A 24,345-nucleotide genomic window follows, 5' to 3' on the forward strand; every position below is an offset into this window, starting at 1 on the left:
TTGCTGCTGACATACGGAGAGCAAAGATGGGGGAGAACCGGATTGAAGATGCTCATCTATTGAGGCTGTCGTATAACAGGAACTTGCAATGGCGATTTGTAAATGCGAGGGCAGATGCTGCCATTTTGGTGCAAAGACTGACAGCGGAGGTACAACTCTTGAATTTTAGACCATCAGATTGACATTATCAAGTCGTAGTTCATTTGACACAGTTCATGAGCTTGGATGTGGACATGCCACTGGTACGCTCTGCTTGTGGTTGCATAGCCTCACCTATTCTGTTTCTATTTCAAAATCATTTATAGCTAAAGTATGTTCTGCAGTATCCCATAACTACTGGAAACCAGTTTTACCTTGTGAACACCTGTGTTTCTTGCTTTCAGTTTCCCACATAGGTTAATTGGAGGAAGAATACAATCAACCCATCAAGATGATGGATACACGATGGTACACGTTGATGTACAGATGTCTTTCTTAGCTTCTACATTTGTGAGGAATGAGATCTCTAAAGGAGAACACAAACTCCTTGATCTGTTTCAGAATAAAAGTCAGCTTCCAAGGAGCTTTGCTCTTGCTGGCTGTAAAAGCAATTGCCTTTGTGGAATCACCTTCCACAATTAGAGGCATTTGGCAAGACCAACCAAATCTTGGTATCATTGTTAACTGTAGTCAGTTCTGCCTTGCTGGAAAGACCAACTTCTACCTCACCAGAGAGGACCCAGATGGTATCTACTTTGCCGTTGCTCATGACACCACCAAATCTGATCATTGAGGTTTTGCATTGACCTACCATCCACATTTAGCTTCCATCAGTCATTTGTTTCAGTTATTTTCACATTACTGTTATAATGTGGTGTAAAACGAGACATTTCAATGTTACCTAAATTGCCAACCCCTACATTTTCTCTTCCAAACTCTGTGATATGGACTATGGGTGGTTTGCTATTGGATCACTATTTTTACCAATCAGAAATTATGGTACTATACTCCTAATGTAATTAGCTTGTAATGTAAATCTATATTCAAAACATAGAGATTTATACTTCAATTTATGCATCATCATCATCTAAACTTTATCCCAACTTTTGGGAATGGCTATGTGAATCCTTTTTCGCCATTCACTCTATCAAGGGCCATAGCTTCAGTTAGGCTATAAGTCTTCTAGTCTTTTCTTACTACCTCCACCCATGTCCTTTTGGGCCTTCCCTTGCCTTTTTAAAGCTTTCAACTTGCACCGAGTCACTCCTTTTAACTAGCATAGTATTTTTTGTCTTTGTTGCACGTGACCAAACCATCTAGATCTACTTTGTCTCATTTTATTATGCATTGGTATTGGTGAGTTCCGTCAAATGAATGCATTTCTAATTTTATCCATGTCTTTTCACTCATCCATCTCTACATCCTCATTTCAGCTATACCCATCCTCTGAACTTGTTGTTCCTTAACTGCCCAACATTCTATTCCATAAAGCATAGCTGGTCTCATAGCTATCCTATAAAATTTCCCCTTCAGTTTGATTGGTATATGATGATCACATAAAACAACATTCATCTATACTATATATAATTGCTGGTACTTTTGGACAAATTTGCCCTTATAATTAATTTTAGGAACTTTGGTTATTAGAGGGGTAAAATCATCATTAAAAATGCAGCTGTTGGCAATGGACGGTTCAGATTTTACCTCACCAGGCTTGATTGAACTTGCTTCGTTTCACTTTTTTTTAGTACATATAGACTACATTGACATATCCTCTTCCATACATGTAATCCAAATGAAGCATATAAATATGGAGACTATGCCATAGAGGCTTTGTGGGGCACACCCTAATGACTGTGACATCCACTCCATACATCTGTTGTATAGGCTTATGTTAGGATGTCAGCCCAAAAAGTAGGCAGATCAGGGACTCGAGTGCACCAGAACGGAAACGATGATGATAAATCTCTCTCTCTCTCTCTCTCTCTCTCTCTCTCTCTCTCTCTCTCTGTAGCATACACCTACATGTAGCCTCCACCTTTCCCTCTGCTTCGCCCATTTTTCTCTTTCCCTTCTGAATCTCTCCCCCCTTTTCTCTTTACATCCCTTCCTCACTCCATGTGTGTCGCATGTGCCATACTTTTAGCATATGAAACATTATGAATGCTGGACCTATAATGGTAATAGTCATCATTTCATATATAAATTACAAAATCATTGTGTATAGATCTATATTGTATTTACCCAGTGGATGTACATACCACACATCAGAGGAAATGGGATTTGCATACCCATTCACGTTGCACATATTGATGCGATTCATGATCAAGTAACCTTGAGACATTTCTCACATCCATTTTGTACATTCATATCTCAGTTTGGTAATCATTACCCATCTACATGTTACATGGTAATGGGGATTTATGCTTCATTCTAGCTAGTTGTTAGCTACTTTTTTTTTTTTTTTGGGGGTCGATTAATATTGTTTAAACATCAAAACTGATTTTTTTTAAAAAAGGAACCATGCAACAGTGACTTTTGAAAGTTGGATTCTCTAAATAGATCCCGTTGGTATAGAAGTGAGGATGAGGAGAACAACCAACACCAGTGCTTCAGACCAAGGACAAACAATCGATAGCGAAGAAACCAGCAAAGGGAGGACATCCTCCAACAAGTCTCCGCCTACGGACAACGATGAGGATAAAGGGCACACAGAGGCTACGGGAAAGAATGGCTGGAATCTGGTTGTCAACAGAAAGAAAACCCTTAAACCAGATTCCCCCACCGGATAAAAGGAGAAAATCGTACCCCACCCTCTTCGTTAGGGGATACCCTCCGGGGTGGCTACCCATCAACATTTCGAGGATATTTGGCAGAGCAGGGGCAGTCATGGACGTAGTCATGCCAAGAGACCGCACAAATGGGGCATATCGTGGCTTCGCCTTAGTGCGGATGAGTTTGGAAACGGAGCTGGCAAGGGCGATTCGTGGGGGTCTCGCTTCTTATTCAGAAAGCCAGATTCGGCCCCCCTTCCAGAGACCAAGGGACGAACGCTCCCCTCCCCTCAGGAGCTCTGAAGGACACCCCGATCATCCCACCTACTACTTAGCCCGTCAGAGTTGAAGGAGTTTCATTTAAAGATGCTCTCTTACAAAGGAACCCATCCCCCCAGAGAACCCTGCTTACCCCAGCTACTCCGATGTGGGAGTCAGAGACTCAGCCCCCCCAGATGGCGACAAGGTGGCCGACCTCGACCCATTCATTTCAGTTGACTCCGTATCTTTCCAACAGGCCAGAACTGATTTGGCTGAGATGGTAGTTATCAAAACTAAAGACGGAGCATCATTAGGCCAAGTTCGGGAATGGATTAAAGAGTGCTCAGGCTATCATCCAGGCAACTACAACATCAAACCAATTGGTTACAACGAGCTCTGGGTCAAGATGTGCCCTGGCCTCAACCCAGAGATGCTAATCATGGCGGGCCACCTACACGCCCACGGTCTGGTAGACAAGGTTATGTCTTGGGACGAGTTCTCTATTTTTGGGATGGAAAATATCTGGGTCCTGATATGGGATATCCCCCTGGAGTGCTAGTTCGATGATTTCCTCATCTCCGCAGCCTCTAAACTGGGATTCCTTTTGGAGATGGACTTTAAAACAAAATCCGGTGACGAGGTCGGCGTCATCAGGGCGCGGATCAGGAGGAAGAAGGGTCTTCCGCTACCATCCCATCTTCAGATGAAGGTAGACAATAGGGTTATCAAATTTTCGGTCGTCAAGGAACAGCCAGGGGCATCTCACCCCAGATGGGGCGACGTTTGGCGATCTAAGGACCCTATCCCTCAACCTCCTGTCCCGGTATCGGAGAAGGAGATTGCCGAAGCACCTCACCTTGCATTCTCCAGCGGTGCACCGGATGCTACGCATTCATCCCCGCCAGCTGCCATCGACTTCCGTCCCTGCAGTCATCACTTCGCAAAGCCACGTGTCGTTCGCAGTGTAGCTGCAGCGTCACGTCCGGTCAGCACTCTCCCTTTCCTCTGCAAGAAGCAATCGCCCTTGCCTTTCAGTTCGACACATGGTGCTCATGCCGCCCTCGATTATGGTGCGTGCGTCTCATCCGTCGATCTCCTGGCCGATTGGGACACGGGGCCGTCGCAGCATCCCTCTCGCCCACACCTCGAGTAGCGTGAAACCTGTCCCAATTACGGCGATGACGCCATCCCCTCCACATCCAGATGCGTGCCTCTTGACTCTTCAGACCCGAAGCTCCTGGCCCTACACGTGGTGCAGTCCCCCATCACCCCGAGAGAGCTTCCTGCATCCAAAATCGGGTCTACTCTCCCGGACCCGGCAATGCTCCCTTTTCGATGCAAGCCTCACACGTGCCCCTCCCCCTGTAAACCCGAACCCAACACCTAAAACAATACCCACCTTCCTATCCTACCCAGCCTGACACCGAACCCCTTTTTCAAACGATCTCCCCTCCACTCTTCTTCCCTGCACTCTCGATCCCCCATCCGGGCCCTATCTCCTTCCCCCACGACCGAGGTCATGTCTTCAGGAGATAATTCAGAAAGCAGATTCTCCGATACCCAATCCTCCCCTTCGACCCCCATCTCCCCATCCATCTCCGACCACGACTCCCGGGACTCGACCCCATTACCATCTTCTAGGAATACCCCTCCCCCCCGATGACGTGCTTGTTGCTGAGCCCCTCCAGATGTGCGCAGCTCACCCCCACTGCCATCTGACTGATCGCGATATGAAGTCCATTGCATGAAAAAGCAGAGGAGATTTTTGACAAACTCCAAAATAAAAAATGGATTAGGGATGCAGTAGGTCACGTTGGGAAGTCTCTGGGCCTATTGTTTGGAAATAGAGAAGAGGATTACACAACTCTTTTTCAGTGTATCGAGAACAGGGGAAGACCCCTTCCGCCCGCCAAAACGCCAACTAAGCAGGTTCCCAGATCGACCAACAACCGTGAGCTCCTCAGCCTTCAACCAAGTCCGAACCTGCTTGCTACGTCCAGCGCAAGAAGAGGACGAAAGTGAAACCGGGGAAGCTCCGTTCCCCAATGAATATCATCTCCTGGAAAGTGAGGGGGGTGGGTTCCAAACATAAACGGTGCTTGATCAAGGAATCCATTCGTAGAAAAGATCCTAACGTCATCTATCTCCAGGAGACTAAAGTCCCTTCTTTCTTCGATCGCCTGCTGACCTCTTTGTGGAACGCTAAGGACGCCAATCGCCTCACTCTTGACGCGTTGGGGTCGTCGTGCGGCATCCTCTTAGCTTGGAAGTCCTCGAAATGGGCCCTTCTGTCCTCATCTACTAGAGTATTCTCGGTAACAGTCATATTACAAGATAAGTCTTCTCACTTTCAATGTCTTATTTCAGCAGTTTATGGCCCTAATGAAGACTCCTTTAGATCAGCATTTTGGGATGAAATGTCTGCCACCAAACTTTCTTTTGTAGGACCTTGCTGTTTCGTTGGGGACTTCAACGTTGTCCGCTATGCTTCAAAACACTCTCGTATCAAAAGGGCCTCTTCGGCCATGGAGGAGTGTGGATAGAATCGCAGAAATTGGTAGATATGCCTCTATCCGGAGCCAGATACACCTGGACTAATGGGTGCAAATCCCGTACTCAGACAAGACTGGACAGATTTCTTCTCTCCTCAGACTGGCTGGAGACTTTCCCTTCTCTGTTTCAGCAAGCTCTTCCTAGAACCACTTTCGACCATTGCCCCATCCTCCTTTTGTCGACGGCTGAGAACTAGGGTCCTAAGCCTTTCAAGTTCAACTCTTCTTGGCTCCAAACCGATAGCTTCTGCAAGATGATTGAGGAGTGGTGGCCTTCTCTTAAAGCTGAAGGTTTTGCGGCCATAAACTCCTTGAGGAGAAAATCAACAAATGGAAGGAAACTGAATTGCTCAAACGCAAGGTGGAGTCGGATCGACTCTTTGCTGAATTACAGCGCATTGATTCCGATGCGGAACAGGGCTCTATGTCGAATGAAGTGATGAGTAGGCGCATCCAAATCATCCAGTCCATCTCCGCCAGAGCTTTGGAGGATGAGCTATCTTGGAAACTGAAATCTAGGGCCAAATGGATTTCTGAAGGCGACAAAAACAATCGGTATTTCCACAACATTGCTAATATGCGAGCTCGGACCAATGCTATTCACAGCGTTACTGTCGACGGAAGGCGGATCGATGACAAACAGGAGATCGCCGACATTGCTGTCTCCCATTTCAGATCCCTCCTCTCTTCCGAAGGTTGGACAAGACCCTGTCTGGACGACATCTGCTTTAATTCTCTCCAACAAGCCGAGGCTGACCTTCTTGAGGCTCCATTTTCTGAGGAAGAAGCCAAGCTGGCCATCGACTCTTTAGGCGGAGACAAGTCCCCTGGCCCTGATGGGTACCCGATTATTTTCTTCCAAAAATTCTGGGGCTGCACTAAGCAAGATGTCATGGATTTCCTTAATGAATTCCATCGCAGAGGTAAATTTTCCAAAGGCCTAGGCGCCTCATTCATCGCTCTTATTCCTAAAGCCCCTGGAGCAAGCTCTTTCTTCGAGTTCAGACCCATCAGCCTGATTGGAAGCCCTTACAAAATTCTGGCCAAGATTCTGGCTCCTAGGCTATTGTTGGTCTTGGGGACAGGGTGTCCCAAAACGGTTACGTATCGGCCGTAACGGCCGATACGTAACGATAACGGTGGTACCTATTACGCGATACGGGGCCGTATCGGCCGAGTCCCTTTTTTGTACACGTAACGGCCGTTACGGGCCCGTTACGGACGTAACGGCCGTTACTGACCCGTAACGGCTGTTACGGGCCTTGGAAAGCCCTGCTGCGGCTGCGGCTGCGGCCCTGCTGCGACTGCGACTGCGGCTGCGGCTACGGCCTTCTCCTCCTCCTTCTCCTTCTTCTTCTCTCTCTCTCTCCCTCTCTCTCTCTCTCCCTCTGTTCTTTCCCTCTTTCCCTCTTTTTTCTTCTCTTCTTTCCCTCTTTTTTCTTTTCGGTTTCTTCTCCTTTTTTTTTTTTTTGGGCAGGCGTAAGCTGCTGTAGGTACGTGTCACGCTGAGACGAGCGCTGACACTCCTCGAGCTCCGAGTTGTACGAACGGTTCAAAGGAGATCAAATTTTTATAGGCTCCACGGTGATTTATTTATTATATCCACACCGTTCATCTATTTTTAAATATTATTTTAGAGCATTACCTAAAAAATGAACCGTATCCAAAGATCGTCTGGACCACACCAAAAATAGCAATGGAGATGATGATTTTCACCGTTAAACAATTCATAGGCCCACCGTAACATTTATTTTCCATCCAATCTATTCGTAAGGTCAAAAAGACCTGAATGAAGAGGAAAAATAAATTTCATATTGATCTAAAAGTTATGTGATCCCAAAAAAGTTTTCAATGGTAGACGTTCAATCCCCCACTGCTTTTTGCAGTGTGGTCCACTTGATAATTAGATCTGTATTATTTTTCGTGTCAAGCCTTAAGACGATCTCGTCAAATGAATGGACGGTTTAGATATAACACATTCATCATGCGTGGGGCCCAAAAAACTTTTGACATGTGTGCTACACTTCACAATCTGAGTCCCGCCTAATTCAAGGCCTTAAAAAATTGTACCAAAGACATGTTAACTTAAAATTTACCAATTAAATTATAAACTGCAATTGCTAACTCACAATGCCAAAATCAAATTATTTGAATAGTTTTAATTGTTATTTGGTGTACTCTTATTTTTTAAAATAGGGCCTTTTGATTTTTTTCATGATTCACTATCCAATAAATGTCCACTAATACATAAGTGGGATAATGACAATAAATTGCATGAATTTGAGGCTAATTTGGGGCATAGATTGGTCCTCCAAGTCAGCCCGAAATTGGCAACGCCATCTACCTGAATTTAATTTCATTTTTTTAAAGAACTACTGGGAGAAAGATATTAAATTTTTAAGTATATAAATTAGATATTTAGAAATTAAATATATACATTTTGTAGTCAAATTCAGGTTACCTGGTTCAAAAATTAATCAGACAGTCCGATACAGCTTCTCACCAAAGAGTGGACTGTTACACCACCATAAACATATTCCAATTTATAAATGAATGCATATTTGGAATGCTTAGAATATTCCGGATTTAATACATATTTTTTTTATATTTTTTTGGCAAAAAAAAAATTTTACGCCGTTACGGGCCGTTACGCCCTCGTATCGCCGTTACAACCCTATATCCATATCGGTTTTGGAGGTCACCGTTACGTCAACCGATACCGATACGGGACACCTTGCTTGGGGAACCTGATCTCCAAGAATCAGAACGCCTTTATCAAGGGAAGATAGATTATTGATTGTGCCCTGATTGCTAATGAATGTCTCCACTCCTGTCACAAATCCGGTAAGAAGAGCATATTTTGCAAGCTCGACATCGAGAAGGCCTACGATCATGTGGATTGGGGATTCCTTCAGTATTTGCTTACCTGAATGGGTTTTGGCAGGACATGGAGAAACTCGATGAACGCTTGTGTCGAATCGGCCCATTTCTCGGTCCTCATCAATGGTGCCCCCAAGGGATTCTTCAACAGCTCGCGCTGTATCCGACAAGGGGACCCCCTATCTCCGCTTTTTTTCCTCCTTGTGGGAGAGGCTTTATCTCAGATGATCTTCAGTGGTCAGTCCGCCGGGATTCTCAAAGGAATCGTCATGCCTGGAATCTCTTCTCCAATCTCCCACATTCAGTTTGCAGACGACACCCTCATCCTATCTGAAGCTCACCCGACGATTATCGATAATCTTCAAACTGCTCTGAGGTGCTTTGAAGCCGTCTTTGGTCAGAGAATCAACATGGCCAAATCTAAAATCTTTGGAATCAATATTTCCTTCGCTGACCTTTCCAGTCCCGCCAACACTCTCGGGTGCTCAGCTGCTACCTTCCCTTCCTCCTTTGTTGGCCTCCCTCTTGCCTATGGCCCCCCTCCGAAAGCTATGTGAGACAAAATTATCACTAAGGTCCAAAAATACCTCACCACCTAGAAATGGCAATACCACTCGATGGGCGGTCGCCTGACACTCATAAAGTCAGCCCTGTCTAATCTCCCCACATTTTACATGTCCCTTTTCGTTTGCCCGACCCCAGTGCTGGCCCACATCGATAACCTCAGAAGAGACTTCCTTTGGAGCGGCAAGGAGAACCAAAAGAAATTCCACCTTCTTGATTGGAAAGAAGTCTGCACTCATTACCGTGAAGGGGGAGCTAGCATCAAGGACCTCAAGATCATGAACCAGGCTCTTCTAGGCAAATGGACTTGGAGGCTAGGCTCCGAGGATGGCGCTCTTTGAAATCAAATCATCAAAGTTAAATACAGCTCATCCCCAGGTGGCTGGTGGACCAAAAAATTGACGACCTATAGAGCCTCCTCTACCTGGAAAGGCATTCTCCGATCGAAGCTGGTGGTGACCGACAACGTTTCCTTCGAAATTGGCTGCGGTTCTGCCATCAGATTCTGGGATGACCACTGGATGGGAGAAGCGCCCCTCAAACTCTCTTTTCCCAATATATATCGTCTGGCTGGGGACAAGAATGTTTTCATTGCCGACTGTTACAATGCTATTGACAACACTATTGCCTGGGAAGTCATCTGCACGCGTAATCTCCATGATTGGGAGGTGTCGGAATTCGTTGCCTTGCTCGAATGCCTTTCTAAGTCATCCCCCGACAAGGCCTCCCCTAACAGACTAATTTGGAACAACGATAAGTCTGGAGTTTTCACGGTCAAGTCGCTATATTCCCTCCTCCTACCGAGCTATTTGTCAGTGAACGCTGTTACCCCGTTTATATGGAAATACCCTGTCCCTCCCAAATTCGTTTGCTTTGGTTGGTTGGTGGGTAAAAACAGGATCCTTACCATTGATAATCTGAGAAAAAGAGGTATGCAGATCGTCAATGCATGTGTCTGCTGTATGAAGGATGAGGAATCGGTCGACCACCTTTTGCTTCACTGCCCGTTCATCAACCAGATCTGGTCGGACTTCTTTCTCCATTTTGGTATCAGTGGGTGTATTCCCGGTTCTTGCTCCCTTATGACCTCTTTTTGGCATAGCTTCAACTTTAGAAAAATGAGAAAACGCATCTAGAGAATGGCCCTTCTCGCCATTGGGTGGTCTGTGTGGAAGGAGAGAAACGAGCGATGCTTTAACGATCTGACTTCCTCGGCCTAGACAGTCTCTTCCAAAGCTAAAAATCTCATCATCGAATGGGCTTCCAACGTCTCAGGGTTAATAGAGCATGATCCTTTGTTTCTGGGCTCTTAGTCTTTTTTTTTTTTTTTTTCTTTGGCTTCTCTGCTATCTCAGCAGTAGCCTTTCTTTGTATCTTGCCTCGCTTTTAATATAATTTCTGTTATCTTTGAAAAAAAAAAAAAAAACTGATAAAAAAAAATATCTACTGTTAGCTGGAAAAGTATAGTTTTTTGCATTTGTTATCTGATTTATGGATGTGGTGGGGGTAGGTAATTAACCTTTTCTTCTTGTCTTACAAAAAGAGAAAGAAAAGAAAAGAAAAGGTGATTAACCTTCTCTACTTGGATGGAAGCTGGTGGATGCTTTTTTCCTGAATGATGACAGATTAAGTGAGCATTTGTGTGGTGGGGCATTTAGCAGGATGTTTGATACGACCATGATGTATGTGAACCCCGCTAGGCTAAGATGCGTGAGCAAACAATGGACTGCGTAAGACAACAAAGCAAATTATGAGGAAACCCAGTATGTGGTACATGATTGTGTACGGGTCATCATCTTGGACCTTGGCGGACCTTGATCGTGATCGCATGGAAAGTGGGCCACCATTATGGGTCCCACATGAAGATTGAAGACTCTTTAGGATCCAAATTTTCAAACTTTATTTGTTTGCCAACTCTTTGGGTGCCACACTTGAGAGGGTGGATGCATACACCTCCACCTGTGATCAAGGTCTACCAAGGTCATCATCTTTGACCTTGGCGGACCTTGATCGTGATCGCATGGGAAGTGGCCCACCATTGTGGGTCCCACATGACGATTGAAGACTCTTTAGGACCCGAAATTTCTGACTTTATTTGTTTTCCAACTCTTTGGGTCCCATACTCGAGCGGGTGTATGCTACAAAAAAGAGTGTCGAACCTGGGTCTTAGATCTATGTCACATATCTCACCCACCTCTGCTTCAAGCATCACTGCCCGAGGCAACACCTGTCGCCTGCACCTCCACTGACCCTTGTCATGCCTCACCTCCAAGCCTGCCTACCAACCCTCCATGTGGTGATAAACTCTGCAACAACCGCTTGATCGATGCTACATTGAGAAATGTAAACTTAGTGGTAGATGTACTGCATTTCAACACTAAAGTCATGCGTTCAGAGTTCCCATTTGGGGTGTGTGTGCGAAAAAAAAAATAAAAAATCAAGGATCTAACTCTTGCCACCTTTACAAGAGAGACAACCTTCAGGCCATGCGTCTCCCTAGTAGTTGTCCTGCCACTTTACATCATAGATACAAAGACACGTCTCCCTGAGAGTAGCCACAATGCCATTCGTCCCCTCTTGTCCAATCACCGAGCTCCAGCTCATTTCCCCCACTAACACGAGCACCGAAGCCTTGGTACATCGTCTTCCAATTGCTTTCCCCTCGATCCATTGTCGGAAGTTCCTGCCATAACTCATCTTCGCTCATTTCTTTTCCTGTAACTAGCTCTTGAACCTTGCTCATGACCTCAAGAACCACCTTCTCCTCCCTCATCGCAACCATGATCTTCTTCAGCGCCTTTTCCCTCTTCTTCCTTACATGGATACATGCCACTATCATCTCCTCCCCAATTATCGTCGCCGGATTGACTTCCACTGTTCTTCAAGGCATGACGTCATCGTTAGAAAAGCATCCAAGAACCATAGCTCAAGCGGCATCCCCCTCACTTGAAACCACCTCCTTCCACCCAAAGAAGACCATTCGGTTCATTTGTAGAGCCTCTTGTTAAACCCATATCAACCCTAGGTACTAGAAATTCGAATCTAATACCACCGTCAATCTGCATGCATTGCGGAAGCACGTACAACGAAGATATAACAATCAAATAAAGCAGAATAACTAAACAATAAAGCAATCAGCCACAAAATGCAAGATATTTATGTGAAAAACCATTGCGGGAAAAAACCATGGCACAAAGTGACAGAGATCCGCTATAATCAAGACCTTAGAGTTTACGAACTTACCTTCTTCGATTACAGATGTACCTGATCCCCCCTTACGATGCGCAACCCTTGGAAAACCCTTTCCAAGCCCTTACAAACGTTGAAAACCCTCTTACCTGGCAAACCCTTCTCCTTAGAGAGAAAATGTTCATAATAGAATACAAGGCCTAATACCAAATTAAGCTTAAATAGCCTGATTTGTGCAACTCTGCATAACAGATCCGGTTGGACCGAATCGACCCGAATGAATTTTCAGTTAAACCAAAATTGACCAAAACATCACAATGAGCAATTTGAGAATTATCGAATTTTTGGTCGAACAAAAAATGGCTTCGATGGAACCAAACCTCAACTTCTTTGTACAATAGATTTGACAGAATTAAGGCATCCTGCACCACATTCTCTACCTTGACTTGGCTTAAATAAGTTGATTTGTGCAACTCTGCATAACAGATCCGGTTGGACCGAATCGACCCGAATGAATTTTCGGTCAAACCAAAATTGACCAAAACATCACAACGAGCAATTTGAGAATTATCGAATTTTTGGTCGAACCGAAAATGGCTTCGGTGGAACCAAACCTCAACTTATTTGTACAATAGATTTGATAGAATCAAGGTATCCTGCACAACATTCTTTACCTTGACTTGCATTTTGCCAAGCCACCTTTAAGACCTCCCATGCAACCTCCACCTTGAGCGTAGACCGCTTCTGCATTCTCTACCTGGAACGTAGCTCCATCCGCACCCCTGTGCAAGAGTGCCTAATCTCATCAATGACTAGTGAGATTGATCAAGCCCAAGCAATGCTTTAACTTCTCTGTGGTCACCGGCTTTGTCAATATGTCTGTGACATTCTCGTTCGTATGAATCTTCTGAAACATAATCTCCCTTAAAGTAATGAGCTCCTGTATTTCATGGAACCTCGCATCAATGTGGTTGATTCGTGCATGATACACCTGATTCATCGCCAGATGGATAACACACTGACTATCACTATGCAACTGAATTGCCTCTTGCTTTAACATGAGTTCTCTTATCAGACCTTTCAACCACAATGCTCCTTTGACGCTTCTGTCACAGCCATGTATTCCGTCTCAGTTGTAGACAACGCTATTGTAGACTGTAGCATAGATCTCCAACATACCGGTCCGCTTGCTAACATGAAAACATATCCCGTAGTGGACCTCTTGTTATCCAGATCGCCTCCATAATCTAAATCCATGTAACTTACAACTCCACATGAAGCTCCATGTCCTCCAAACATGATCCCAGTGTCGACTGTGCCCTTGAGATACTTGAGAATCTACTTAACATTCCAATGCTCTTTCCCTGGATTCATCATATATTTGCTAACCGCATCGATTGCTTGTGAGATATCTGAGCTCGTGTAAACCATTGCATACGTGAGACTTCCCACTGCACTCGCGTACGACGCCCTTGATATTTCTGAAATCTCTTCTTCTCTACTTAGATACAACCTGTTGACAACTTAAAGTGACCTGCTAGATGTGTGCTAATTGTCATAGCACTTTCCATGTGGAACCTTTCTAGCACCTTTTGCACATAACACTTCTAAGAAAGCCACAGCTTCCCAGACTGTCTTTGTGTATCTCCATGCCTAGGATCTTATTCACAGCATCTAGATCCTTCATGTCAAACTCTTTGCTTAACAGAGACTTAAGCAAGAGTATATCCTTCTTGTCCTTTGCAATGATCAACATATCATCTATGTAAAGTATTAGTGGAATGTAGGACCCATCCTCAAGTACCCTATAATAAACACAATAATCGTACTCACACCTGTTATACCCTACCATGTAGAAATCGAACTGCTTTTACCACTGCCTTAGAGACTGCTTCAGCCCATACAATGGCTTCTTCAACCTAGACACAACTTTCCTTATCTAGCTCCTCGAATCCTTCAGGCTACCTCATGTAAATGATTTCCTCCAATTCCTACGAAGGAATGTTGTCTTTACATCGAATTGCTCCAAATCCAAATTGAATTTCGCTACCATTGCTAGTAGCACCCTGATCGAGGTATGTTTCATGACCGGAGAGAAAACTTCATTGTAATGTACTCATTCCCTCCGTGAGAACTCTTTTGTTACGAGCATTGCCTTGTACTTTTTGCCATTTTTCTCAGTTAATGTTTCATTTTTCCTATAGACCCATTTACACCTAATGTTCGAGTTATCGATGAAATGTCAATATTATCGCCAATAATAAACCCTATTTTTTCGTTTCGCTTCAGATTATCAGCGAAATATCGGAGATATCGCCGATAATTTTGGATTACCGCCGACAACATCAACTGTAGCCACCAACCACGCTACCTATCATAGGAAAACTATAGCTAACAACTTGGATTTTCAATAAATAGGTAAAAATTTGAAAAAATATTGGAACTGAGAAGATATTGTACTTGGTTGATCGAAACTCAGAGCTCGAAAGAACGCATCGATAAACAGCGCCGATCTTCGAGCATTGCAGCAGCCGATCTTCGAAGATTTCATTCCGTTTCCAGGTAAGAAAACCTCTCTTTCTTCCGCAACAACTCTCGCTCAAAAACCCTCATTCTTCGTTGGGATTGCCTCTTCATCGGAAATTTAGGGTTGGGTGTTTTTATTTTTATTTTTATTATTTTTTTATTTTTAACTTTGAAACTTCGAAGATATGGAAAGAAATCGGATTGTGTATGAGTTACTCGATGCGCTTTTATCGTACTGAGTAAACCGATTTGGGCCCACCTTGAATGTATGTGGTCTATCCACACCATCCATCCCTTTTTCCGTCTAATTCAAGGGGTTGAGCCTAAATTTGGATCATATCCAAAGATCAGGTGGATCATACCCCAGGAAACAGTGGGATAATGATTTCCACCATCGAAACCTTACTGGGCCCCACAGTGATATTTATCTGTCATCCAACCTGTTCATACGATCATAAAGATATGGATGAACGTAAAACACAAATATAAGCTTGATCCAAAACTTCTATGGCCCCTAAGAAATTTTCAATAGTAGAAGTTCAATTCAACTGTTTCATGTGGTGTGGTCCATTTGAACATTGCATATGCTTCATTTTTGTGCTTAAGCCATAAAATTATCTAGGAAAATGGATGGACGGAGCGGATAAAATACATAAATCATGGTGGACCTCACAGAGTTTACTCAGTACGCTAACCATAGTGAGTTACTGACTACGCAATTTGCTTCCGATACACATGGGACGTGGTTTGGCTAATGACATTGCGACTAACTAGGGGCTAGTGGTCGGTGCTATGTGGGCCCCACCATGATCTATTTGTTTTATCCACACCGTCCATTCATGCTTACACATTATTTTAATCATTTTCCCCATAAATGAGACATCAAAATCTCAGGTGGACCACACCATGGGAAAATAATAATGATTGAAAGTCTACCATTAAAAACCTCCTAGGGCCCACTGTAACGTTTATTTGACATCCAACCTATAGATTAGCTCATACAGACCTGGATGAAGTCAAAAAACAAATATTAGCTTGATCCAAAACTTTTGTAACACCAAGATGTTTTTAATGGTGAGAGTTCAATCAACATTGTGTGGCCCACTTGAGATTTTGATCTAACTCAGTTTTGAGTTCATACCAAAAATTATATGGAAAAATGGATTAGACGGCATGGATGAGACACATACATCATGTAGGGTCCACATAGCACCGATGTTTGATTCCTGGATAACGTCAGGGGAGTACCCATGTGGATGCGGATTTCCTGAGCAAGCCTTCCGTGGGAAGTTCCTGCACTGGGATGCTACGTGGGGCCCACCATGATGTTGAAGAAAAATCCACCTCGTTCATCCATTTTTTCAGATCATTTTAGGGAATGAGGCCAAAAATCAGGTGGATCCAAAACTCAAGGTGGCCATACGAGAATGAAAACTGGAGAAAGATTTTTCCACCGTTGAAACCTCTCTGGGCACCATCTTGATGTTTATATGCCATCCAAACCGTATATAAGTTCATTTCCACTGGGATAAAGTTAAAACACAAAATTAGTGGCCTTATGCTAAACTTTTGTGGCCAGACATGTTTAAACCGTGGTCACTGAATCTCCACTATTTCCTCTTTTGCGGCTGCCCAAAGTTTTGGATCCACATGATTTCTTTTCTAATGTCCTAAAATGATCTAAAATAACGGATGGATGGGGTGGATTTTTCAAAAACATTATGGTGGACCCCACGTAGCATCCCAGTGCGTCACTCTCCCCACTGTGACTCTATTTATAAGTTTTTAACTGTGGGTGTCACTCTCCCCACTGTTTTCTGTGGTGGGGTCCACTAGAGCTTTGGATCAGACTCATTATTTACCTTCTGCCATAAAATGATATCTCCAAATGGTTGGATGGTGTGGATACAAAACATATACCATAGTATGGCCCACATAACCCGATTATTTTTTTGAAATGTGTATTTTTTTAATTCATTTACTTTTGCATGTCTTAATTGTTGTAAGCTTGCATTTGTATTATATAAACTCATTTTGATTACTATTTGAGTGATTTCTTACGACAACGCATGCCTTTTGGCCCCTATTAAATGGAAACTTATTATTTACTGCATTCTTTTTGTAATTTTTTAATTCCTGAATATGTAAATATGTGTATTTAGGCATGTCCTGAAGTTTTACTAAAAAATTCCACCATTTTCTCTATGTTTCCCCCTTTTTCCCTGCAGTTCTGGTTATCAGTGATATTATTGGCGATAACGATATTATATCTTTATCTCCGGCAGCGAAACTTGTAGCGATACTGACAACTCGAACACTGTTTACACCCTATAGACTGTCGACCTTTTGGAAGTTCCATAAACTCCCATGTCTGATTCCTGTGTAGAGATTCCATCTCCTCGACTATATCCAACATCCACTTATCACCATCCTTTCCAGATTTCGCCTCTTGGAAAGTGGATGAATCTCCACTCCCTGTGAATAATGCAAACGAGACTGTCCTCGAACCTGTACTGTTCCTTGCTATACTTTCCTATGTATCCTACTAATTATTTTGCCAAGTTTCTTGCTCCTGCTTAATTTCCCCTTTAGTAACCGGCTCAATCGGCTCCACCTGCATCGATAATCTCTTGGTCTCACCTTTTTTTTAAAACAAAAAAAACTTCCTTGCAGCGTCCTTGTTGGCTTTCAACATTGATGCTTTATCAAAGATAACATCTCTACCGATGACCACTTTCTGTGAGTCAACATTCCAAAGCTTGTAGCCCTTAACACTTTTCTCGTACCTGATAAAGATGCACTTTCTAGATTTGAGATCCAACTTTGACCTTTGTCCACTCTTCACGTGGAGATATGTTGGACACCTGAAGATCCTCGATCTTGAATAATTGATGTCCTTACCTGTCCAAATCCCTTTGTTACCTTGGAGTTCAGTTGATGGGGACATCGAAGCACCTACTCGGATGTACCAGAGACGGATACGACCACCCACATCAGCGCAACTTTCTTTGTAAATGGCAGACGAGCTCCAAATGGGACCGGCAGGGCCATTTTGAAGACCCCACAACATTGGATGTGTATCAAGAAGACTCCACCTTGGGATGATGCATGTGGACTGCTTAGGAGACTATTTTAGTCATAGGATTGTTATTTCGTGTCGATCCGACTGTTGGATCTTGTCAATCAGGCCATTTGGCCACAAAATCTTTTAGATTTGGGCCCTTTGGATTCTGATCTTGCTTTCTTTATGTTTTTATTTTTATTTTTTATTTTTAAGATTTATTTGATGATTGAGATTGATAATAGATGTTTTAATTTTCTTATTTTGGACTATGGGCCACTTCACTTAAGTGAGTGATATAATTATAATTATGCTGAATTTTTAATTCCGAATTTTTAATAAAAGCACAGGGGGGTGGAGATCCAACCCCATTAGATTTTGTGATTAAAAAAAAAGAAGAGAAAAACTCTTGCTTTCTTCTTCCATCTTCATGCGATTTGAAGATACTTCCATGCGATTTGCAAGGAAGATTGGTGTGAGGATAATTTTCATCAACGGAGGTGCGAGGTCTCCATCTATCTTCACACCATCTTCTCTTTTCTTCCTCATCCAGGTATTTTCTTTAGGTTCTTCATTCTCTCCATCCCAAATCTTCGTCTTCGCCCAAACCTTACTTTCCCATACCCATCCACAATCCAAACCTTAACCAACCCGAACCCATCCTCCCATGCTACACGTGTGACCGTACAACCACATGTGTGAATCCCACCTGCTGCTTTTAGTTTCCCACCATCATTATATCAAAACCCCTTTCTTTCATCCCCAAAACCCTAACCCTAAACCTGAAATTCCTAACTTTCCTAGATTTTTCCTAATTTCTGAAAAAACCGTAATTCCAAAATTCTCAATTCTCATAAACCCTAATTCTTCAAATTTTAGATTTTTCCCTTCCCAACCCTAATCATAAAACTTACAAATCTATCCCATGAGTGTGGAATGTGCCTATGCTAAATTGAAAGTTATATCCTTCCATCGAGCCTAGTTTTAATTAATTTATGTGATTTTTTAGCATGCGAGCATGTGATTTAGGCTAAATCAAATTTTATTTTCTATTATTTACTTTTAATTACTTGGTGGGTTAGCATCTTTTGTTAATTGAATTACTTTATGGACTCTTTCATAATCTCCATGTTGCATGCTAGCATTAAATCATGTGTCCTATATCACTAGTGTTGTAGATGGTGACCAATTTACAATATAGCATACCATGTTCACAACTTCTACCTAGAAACTTTTAGGCAGCTCTGCATGCAACCGCATACTTCTTGCCCTCTCCAATAGAGTTCTCTTCATCCTCACTATCGCCTCGTTCTGTTGTGGGGTCCCTGGAGTTGAGAAGTGCCTTGTGATGCCCTGTTCCTCACAAAATTTCATAAATTCCATGTCTATGTACTCCGTACCATTATCTAATCTGAGACACTTAACATGTCTTCCAGTTTCCTTCTCTACCTCCGCCTTCCATCACTTAAACCTAGTGAACACCTCAAATTTGTGTTTCAAGAAATAGACCCAAACATTCCTCGAGTAAATTGTCATGAATGTCACGAAGTATCATACCCCTCCCTTAGATAGTATTGTCACTAGCCCCCTGACATAGTAATGAATATAGTCGAGCACACCGCTACTAGTGTGTGTAGCAGTCTTGAACCTTACCCTGCATTGCTTCCCATATACACAATGCTCACATAAATCCACATTACATGCCTTAATTCCATTCAACAGTTTTCGTTTATGGAATTCCATCATGTCTCTCTCGCTCATATGCCCTAGCCATATATGCTACAAATTTGTGTCATCTATGCCAGATTCTGTGTGTGAGGTGGTGGCAGCCTCCTTCATAATCGTGCTCCCATCTAACTTGTACACATTTCCAACCGTTTGTCCCTTCATCAATACCTTTGCACCTCTAGTTACTTTGATTATATTGCCCGTTACAGTGAACGGACAACTGTTCTTATCTAAAACTCCTATATATATATATATAAGTGGGACATGTCAGACATTACTTAGAGTCTGTATGACTCCGTCAAATATCCTCACCTTGATGGTCCCTATTCCGATGGCCTTGCATGCTACGTTATTACCCATTAGAACATTTCCACCATTATAGGACTTGTAGGAGTCGAACCAAGTCTTATTTGAACACATATGATACGAACATCCTGAATCTAGAATCCATGTGTTAGAGCGTTGACTCGTACCTGAAGAGACTGAGATGATTTCTCCTTTTGAGCTCTCTTCTGCTACACTAGCCAATTCAGTTGTATTCCATTTTCCTTTGCTTTCTGGGTCATGCTTTAGTTTCTAGAAGTCTCTCTTGAAATGCCCCTTAATTAGAGTTGTACATTGAGCCGAGTCAAGCTAAGCTCTGCCCCGCTCAGCTCAGCTTAACTCATTCACATGACTACCTCAGCTTGAGCTCGAGCTCGGTTCGGCTCGACCTTTGAGCTCAAAATGCTAGCTCAACTCGGCTTGATTGTTCGAACCAAGCGAGTTGGGTCCGAGTCAAGCCGAGTGAGCTGTGTTGAGCCGAGCTTTGTCTATTTTTTTCATTTTAAAAAATGAAAATGTAAGATGTGGTAAAGTAGGAAAGTATATTACCAATTTACAATTAGTAGAAGTTAGTTTATTTATAGTGTACAAACTTAATACCTCTTTCATTAATTTAATATTCTCCAATCCAGCCCCAACCCAACTCCCAAACCTTCAAATTTGTAAATCAAAACCCCAAGTCTCCATTTTGGAATTTGAAGTTTTCCTATTTTCAAACAATTACATAAATAAAAAAGGAATTTAAAAAAAAAGAAAAAACAAAGAGTAGAGGTATAACTTATTGTCGAGTTGAGAAAAAAGAAAGAGGACGAACTTTGAACGGCTGAATGGGTAAGTTCCAACTCAGGTAGGTCAAGCTGAGCAACTCGGTCGAGTCGGGCTGAGAAATGGAGAGAGAGAGAGAGAGAGAGAGAGAGAGAGAGAGAGAGAGAGAGAGAGAGAGAGAGGAGCTTGGGCGGGCACAGTTGGGCAGGTAGGGCTTGTAAAGGAGAAAGGGAAAAAAGGGACAGGCGGGTTGCTTTAGGATTTTTTTTATAACATATTTTATATATATATATATATATATAAAATTTGAAATTATACTCAAGCCAAGCCAAGCTTGAGCGAGCCGAACTCTACTTTGCTCGACCTCGTCTTGTTTTCAAATGAGCTAAGTAATGAGAAGCTTGGCTCGCCTCGAGTTAAAGTTAAAGCCAAGTCAAACTAAGCTAGATCGAGCCAAGCCAACAAGCTTTTTGAGCTAGTTAGGCTCGTGTATTACTCTACCATTAAATGCCACAGTCAAGGTGTTTCAAAACGGTAACGGTGGTCGTGCGGCCACCACCGTTACCATTATGATACGAGCCGTATCAGCAGTTATGGCCCTTTTTTATTTTTTGAAAAAACTATTATAGGGCCATTACATGACCGTTATGGCCGTTTCGAGCCCGTAACGCGTAATGTTTTTGACTGTTACCACTGCGTAACGACCGTTACGTAACCGATTTTGAATACCATGCCATAGTAGAAGCATCTGTTATTTGCCTTGAATTTCAATCTAGACTTTTTAATGCAGGGGCATTTTCGCACCGGGCTTGAGTGGGGTTGCCTGTGGGATGCAGGGGCACACTCGGGGTGGGTGGCCCATGTGAGGCGAGTGGTTCGTGTGAGGCGGTACCCATGTGATTTGGGCCTCACGAGGGGGTTCGGCTGAAGTCCTAACCCATGCGATGTGGGGCCTGTGCTATGAGATAAAGGGATTGATTCGCCATGTTCTAATAGTTCGAGCTTTTAGAGCAAGTGGTTAATTGTCTTGCATCAAATTGGTATCAAAGCGGGAGATCTTGTGTTCGAGACTCCTCACCGGGGGTGATTAATACAGGACCATTTTCACACCGAGCTCGATTGGGGTTGCCTATGGGATGTATGGGCACACTCGGGGTGGGCGGCCCGTGTGAGGTGGTACCCATGTGATTTGGGGCCCACAGGGGGGGGGGGGGGGGGGGTTGACCGGGGTCCTAACCCATGCGATGTGGGGCTTGGGCTATGCGATAAATGGATTGATTCGCCATGCTCTAGTAGTTCAAGCTTTTAGAGCAAGTGATTAATTGTCCTGCATCACTTTTTCATCCTGTTAGACCGAGATCGCTCCACGGATCGCCCATGTCCCTGACCCCCCTTTCGTGACTAACCCTTCTGCCTGAGAGTTGCCATTACTTGGCTTCTTCCTCATCTCGTTAGAAACAAGAGCTGCGGTGATCACTTCCAACTTCACCACATTCTTCCCATACTATAGAGTAGTGACGAGATGGTCGTATGATGCTAGAAGTAACGTCGCTTTGTCTTCTTCATCGATTGTCATTTTGAGCCTTAACAACATGCTACATAACTTTGTGGACAAGTTCATGTACTCTAGGAGATGTGATCCTTCCTTCATTTGTAGCTCGAATAGTTGTTTCTTCGACGTGTATAGGTCTTCTAGTTTCTTCTACATCTCTTGTGGAGATTCCTCATCCGGGACATTGTATAGGACCTCATCCGACAGACATAAACGGATGGTGCTCATAGCTTTCTCCCTAAGATCACTTCATTCATCATCCGACATCTTCTCCGTTTTAGTCTCCAACAATGCCTTGCTCAACCCTTGTCTGACTAGAATATCCATTACCTTCTGCTGCCACAAATTAAAATTGTTCTTTCCATCGAATTTTTATATATCAAATTTCAACCCTGACATCTTTGTTGAATTCCAAAACATCCTTAAACCTGACGCTTTGATGTTACTTTGTTGGGATTCATGCCCCCCAACAAACCCAGGTCAACCATAGGTATTAGAAATTTGGATCTAATACCACCGTCAATCTGCACACTTTGTGGAAGCACATACAACGAAGATAGAATAATCGAATAAAGTAGAATGACCAAACAATAAAGCAATCAACCACATAATACAAGATATTTATGTGGAAAACCCTTGCGGGAAAAAACCACTGCACAAAGCGATAGAGATACACAATAATCAAAACCTTAGAGTTTACAGACTCACATTCTTCAATTACAGATATACCTGATCCCCCTTTGAGATGCGCAACCCTTGGAAAATCCTTCCCAAGCCCTTACAAATGTTGAAAACCCTTTCACCTCGCAAACCCTTACCCTTAGAAAACGTTCGTAATAGAATACAAGCCCTAATCTCGGATTAGGCTTAAATAGCCCGATTTGCGCAACTCTACGTAACAGATCTGGTTGGACCGAACATGACCTTCGATCGGATCGAATTGACCCGAACGCATTTTCGATTGAACCGAAATCGACCAAAACATCACTGTGAGCAACTTGAGAATTCTCCAATTTTCAATTGAATCGAAAATGGCTTTGGTGGAACCAAACCAGAACTTCTTTGTACAACAAATTTGGCAGAATCAAGGCATCCTACACAACACCTCTCCACCGGCCCCTCAACTAGCAGCGTCCCCTCCGTTATGTCTTTATCCAGCTCCTCCTACGTCCTGAAGGATATCCAAGCCTCCTCGGATGAAGGCTTGATGGAGAAAGCTCCTTCTTCAACACATCTACATTTACTCAACCACTTCCCCACCTTATCCATGGAGAATCCAGCCTTCATCTCCGCAACTAGGCTCCACTGAAGAATGCTCCAGGCATTTTCCACTACCATTGCATGGACTCTAATCATTGGGCCATCTATCTCATCCTCCCGCTACATCCATCTTACATCATCTCCATTCTCTTGCACTTCCTTTCTAACACCATCTCCCCCTTGCTATCCTTCCTTTCTACCGTCTCCTCCCCCTTCCTAGTATACCCTAGCAGCCTCATCAGCCACCACCTCCATATACGAGACTCCCTCCCTCTTCTTTCCTTCCCTTACCTCCTCTTTGTTTTCCACCCCAGCCTTCCATATCTTGCTTTTTGCACCGAGAGCTTCCAACCTTCAAATACCTTCCCATTCATCTCTGCCACCACCCTCCTTGTGTCTTCCAAGCTCTCGGGATGAATGAAAGCAAATCCTTGATACCTCCAAGATCCCCTCTTCCTAGGAACGATCATCTCCTTCACTAAGCATACACCTTCGAAGGCCCTCCAGAAATTAAACTCCATCCATCCCTCAGGGTAATCTTCGATAGACAATGCTGGGTGCTTAGAGAGGGGTTGGTATTTCTGATGTACCTTGACCCTTCGACTTCCTCTCCTTCACTCGGACGAATAATCAGTACAGGAAATTTTAATGAATTTGAAAGAAATTGTATTGAGAAGTCATCCGTATGGAACTCATGACGCATCCATTTGCGTTAGATATCATCCCCCTCCTGCTCCTACTATCTGCTTGCCATTCCCTTTCACATCTCCCCTAGTTCAAAAGCCTGCAACATCTCCCTCTTTGCTTCTCTCCTCCTTTCCTCTTCCATCCCCTCCCTTTTCCCGCTTCTGTTATCAATTTCCCCTTCCCTTTAACATCTTCCGTTCTTCTATCCCCTGCATAATCCCTCCCTTGCCTACTTAGCCTATT

The 24,345-nt window shown here is 43.4% G+C and overlaps 1 protein-coding gene across 3 annotated transcripts in view; it reads left to right on the forward strand.

The window, feature by feature from the left end:
- LOC131229899 (QWRF motif-containing protein 2-like) overlaps nt 1-24,345 on the forward strand; it is a 40,024-nt gene that overhangs the window by 1,363 nt on the left and 14,316 nt on the right. For all 3 annotated transcript variants that reach the window (XM_058225964.1, XM_058225963.1, XM_058225962.1), the window contains exon 1: nt 1-149. This exon is cut by the window's left edge. In XM_058225964.1, the coding sequence (XP_058081947.1) occupies nt 1-149 (149 nt within the window). The remainder of the gene's footprint in view (nt 150-24,345) is intronic.

The sequence above is a fragment of the Magnolia sinica genome, chromosome 16 (assembly GCF_029962835.1).
Source record: "Magnolia sinica isolate HGM2019 chromosome 16, MsV1, whole genome shotgun sequence".
Taxonomy (NCBI): Eukaryota; Viridiplantae; Streptophyta; class Magnoliopsida; order Magnoliales; family Magnoliaceae; genus Magnolia; species Magnolia sinica.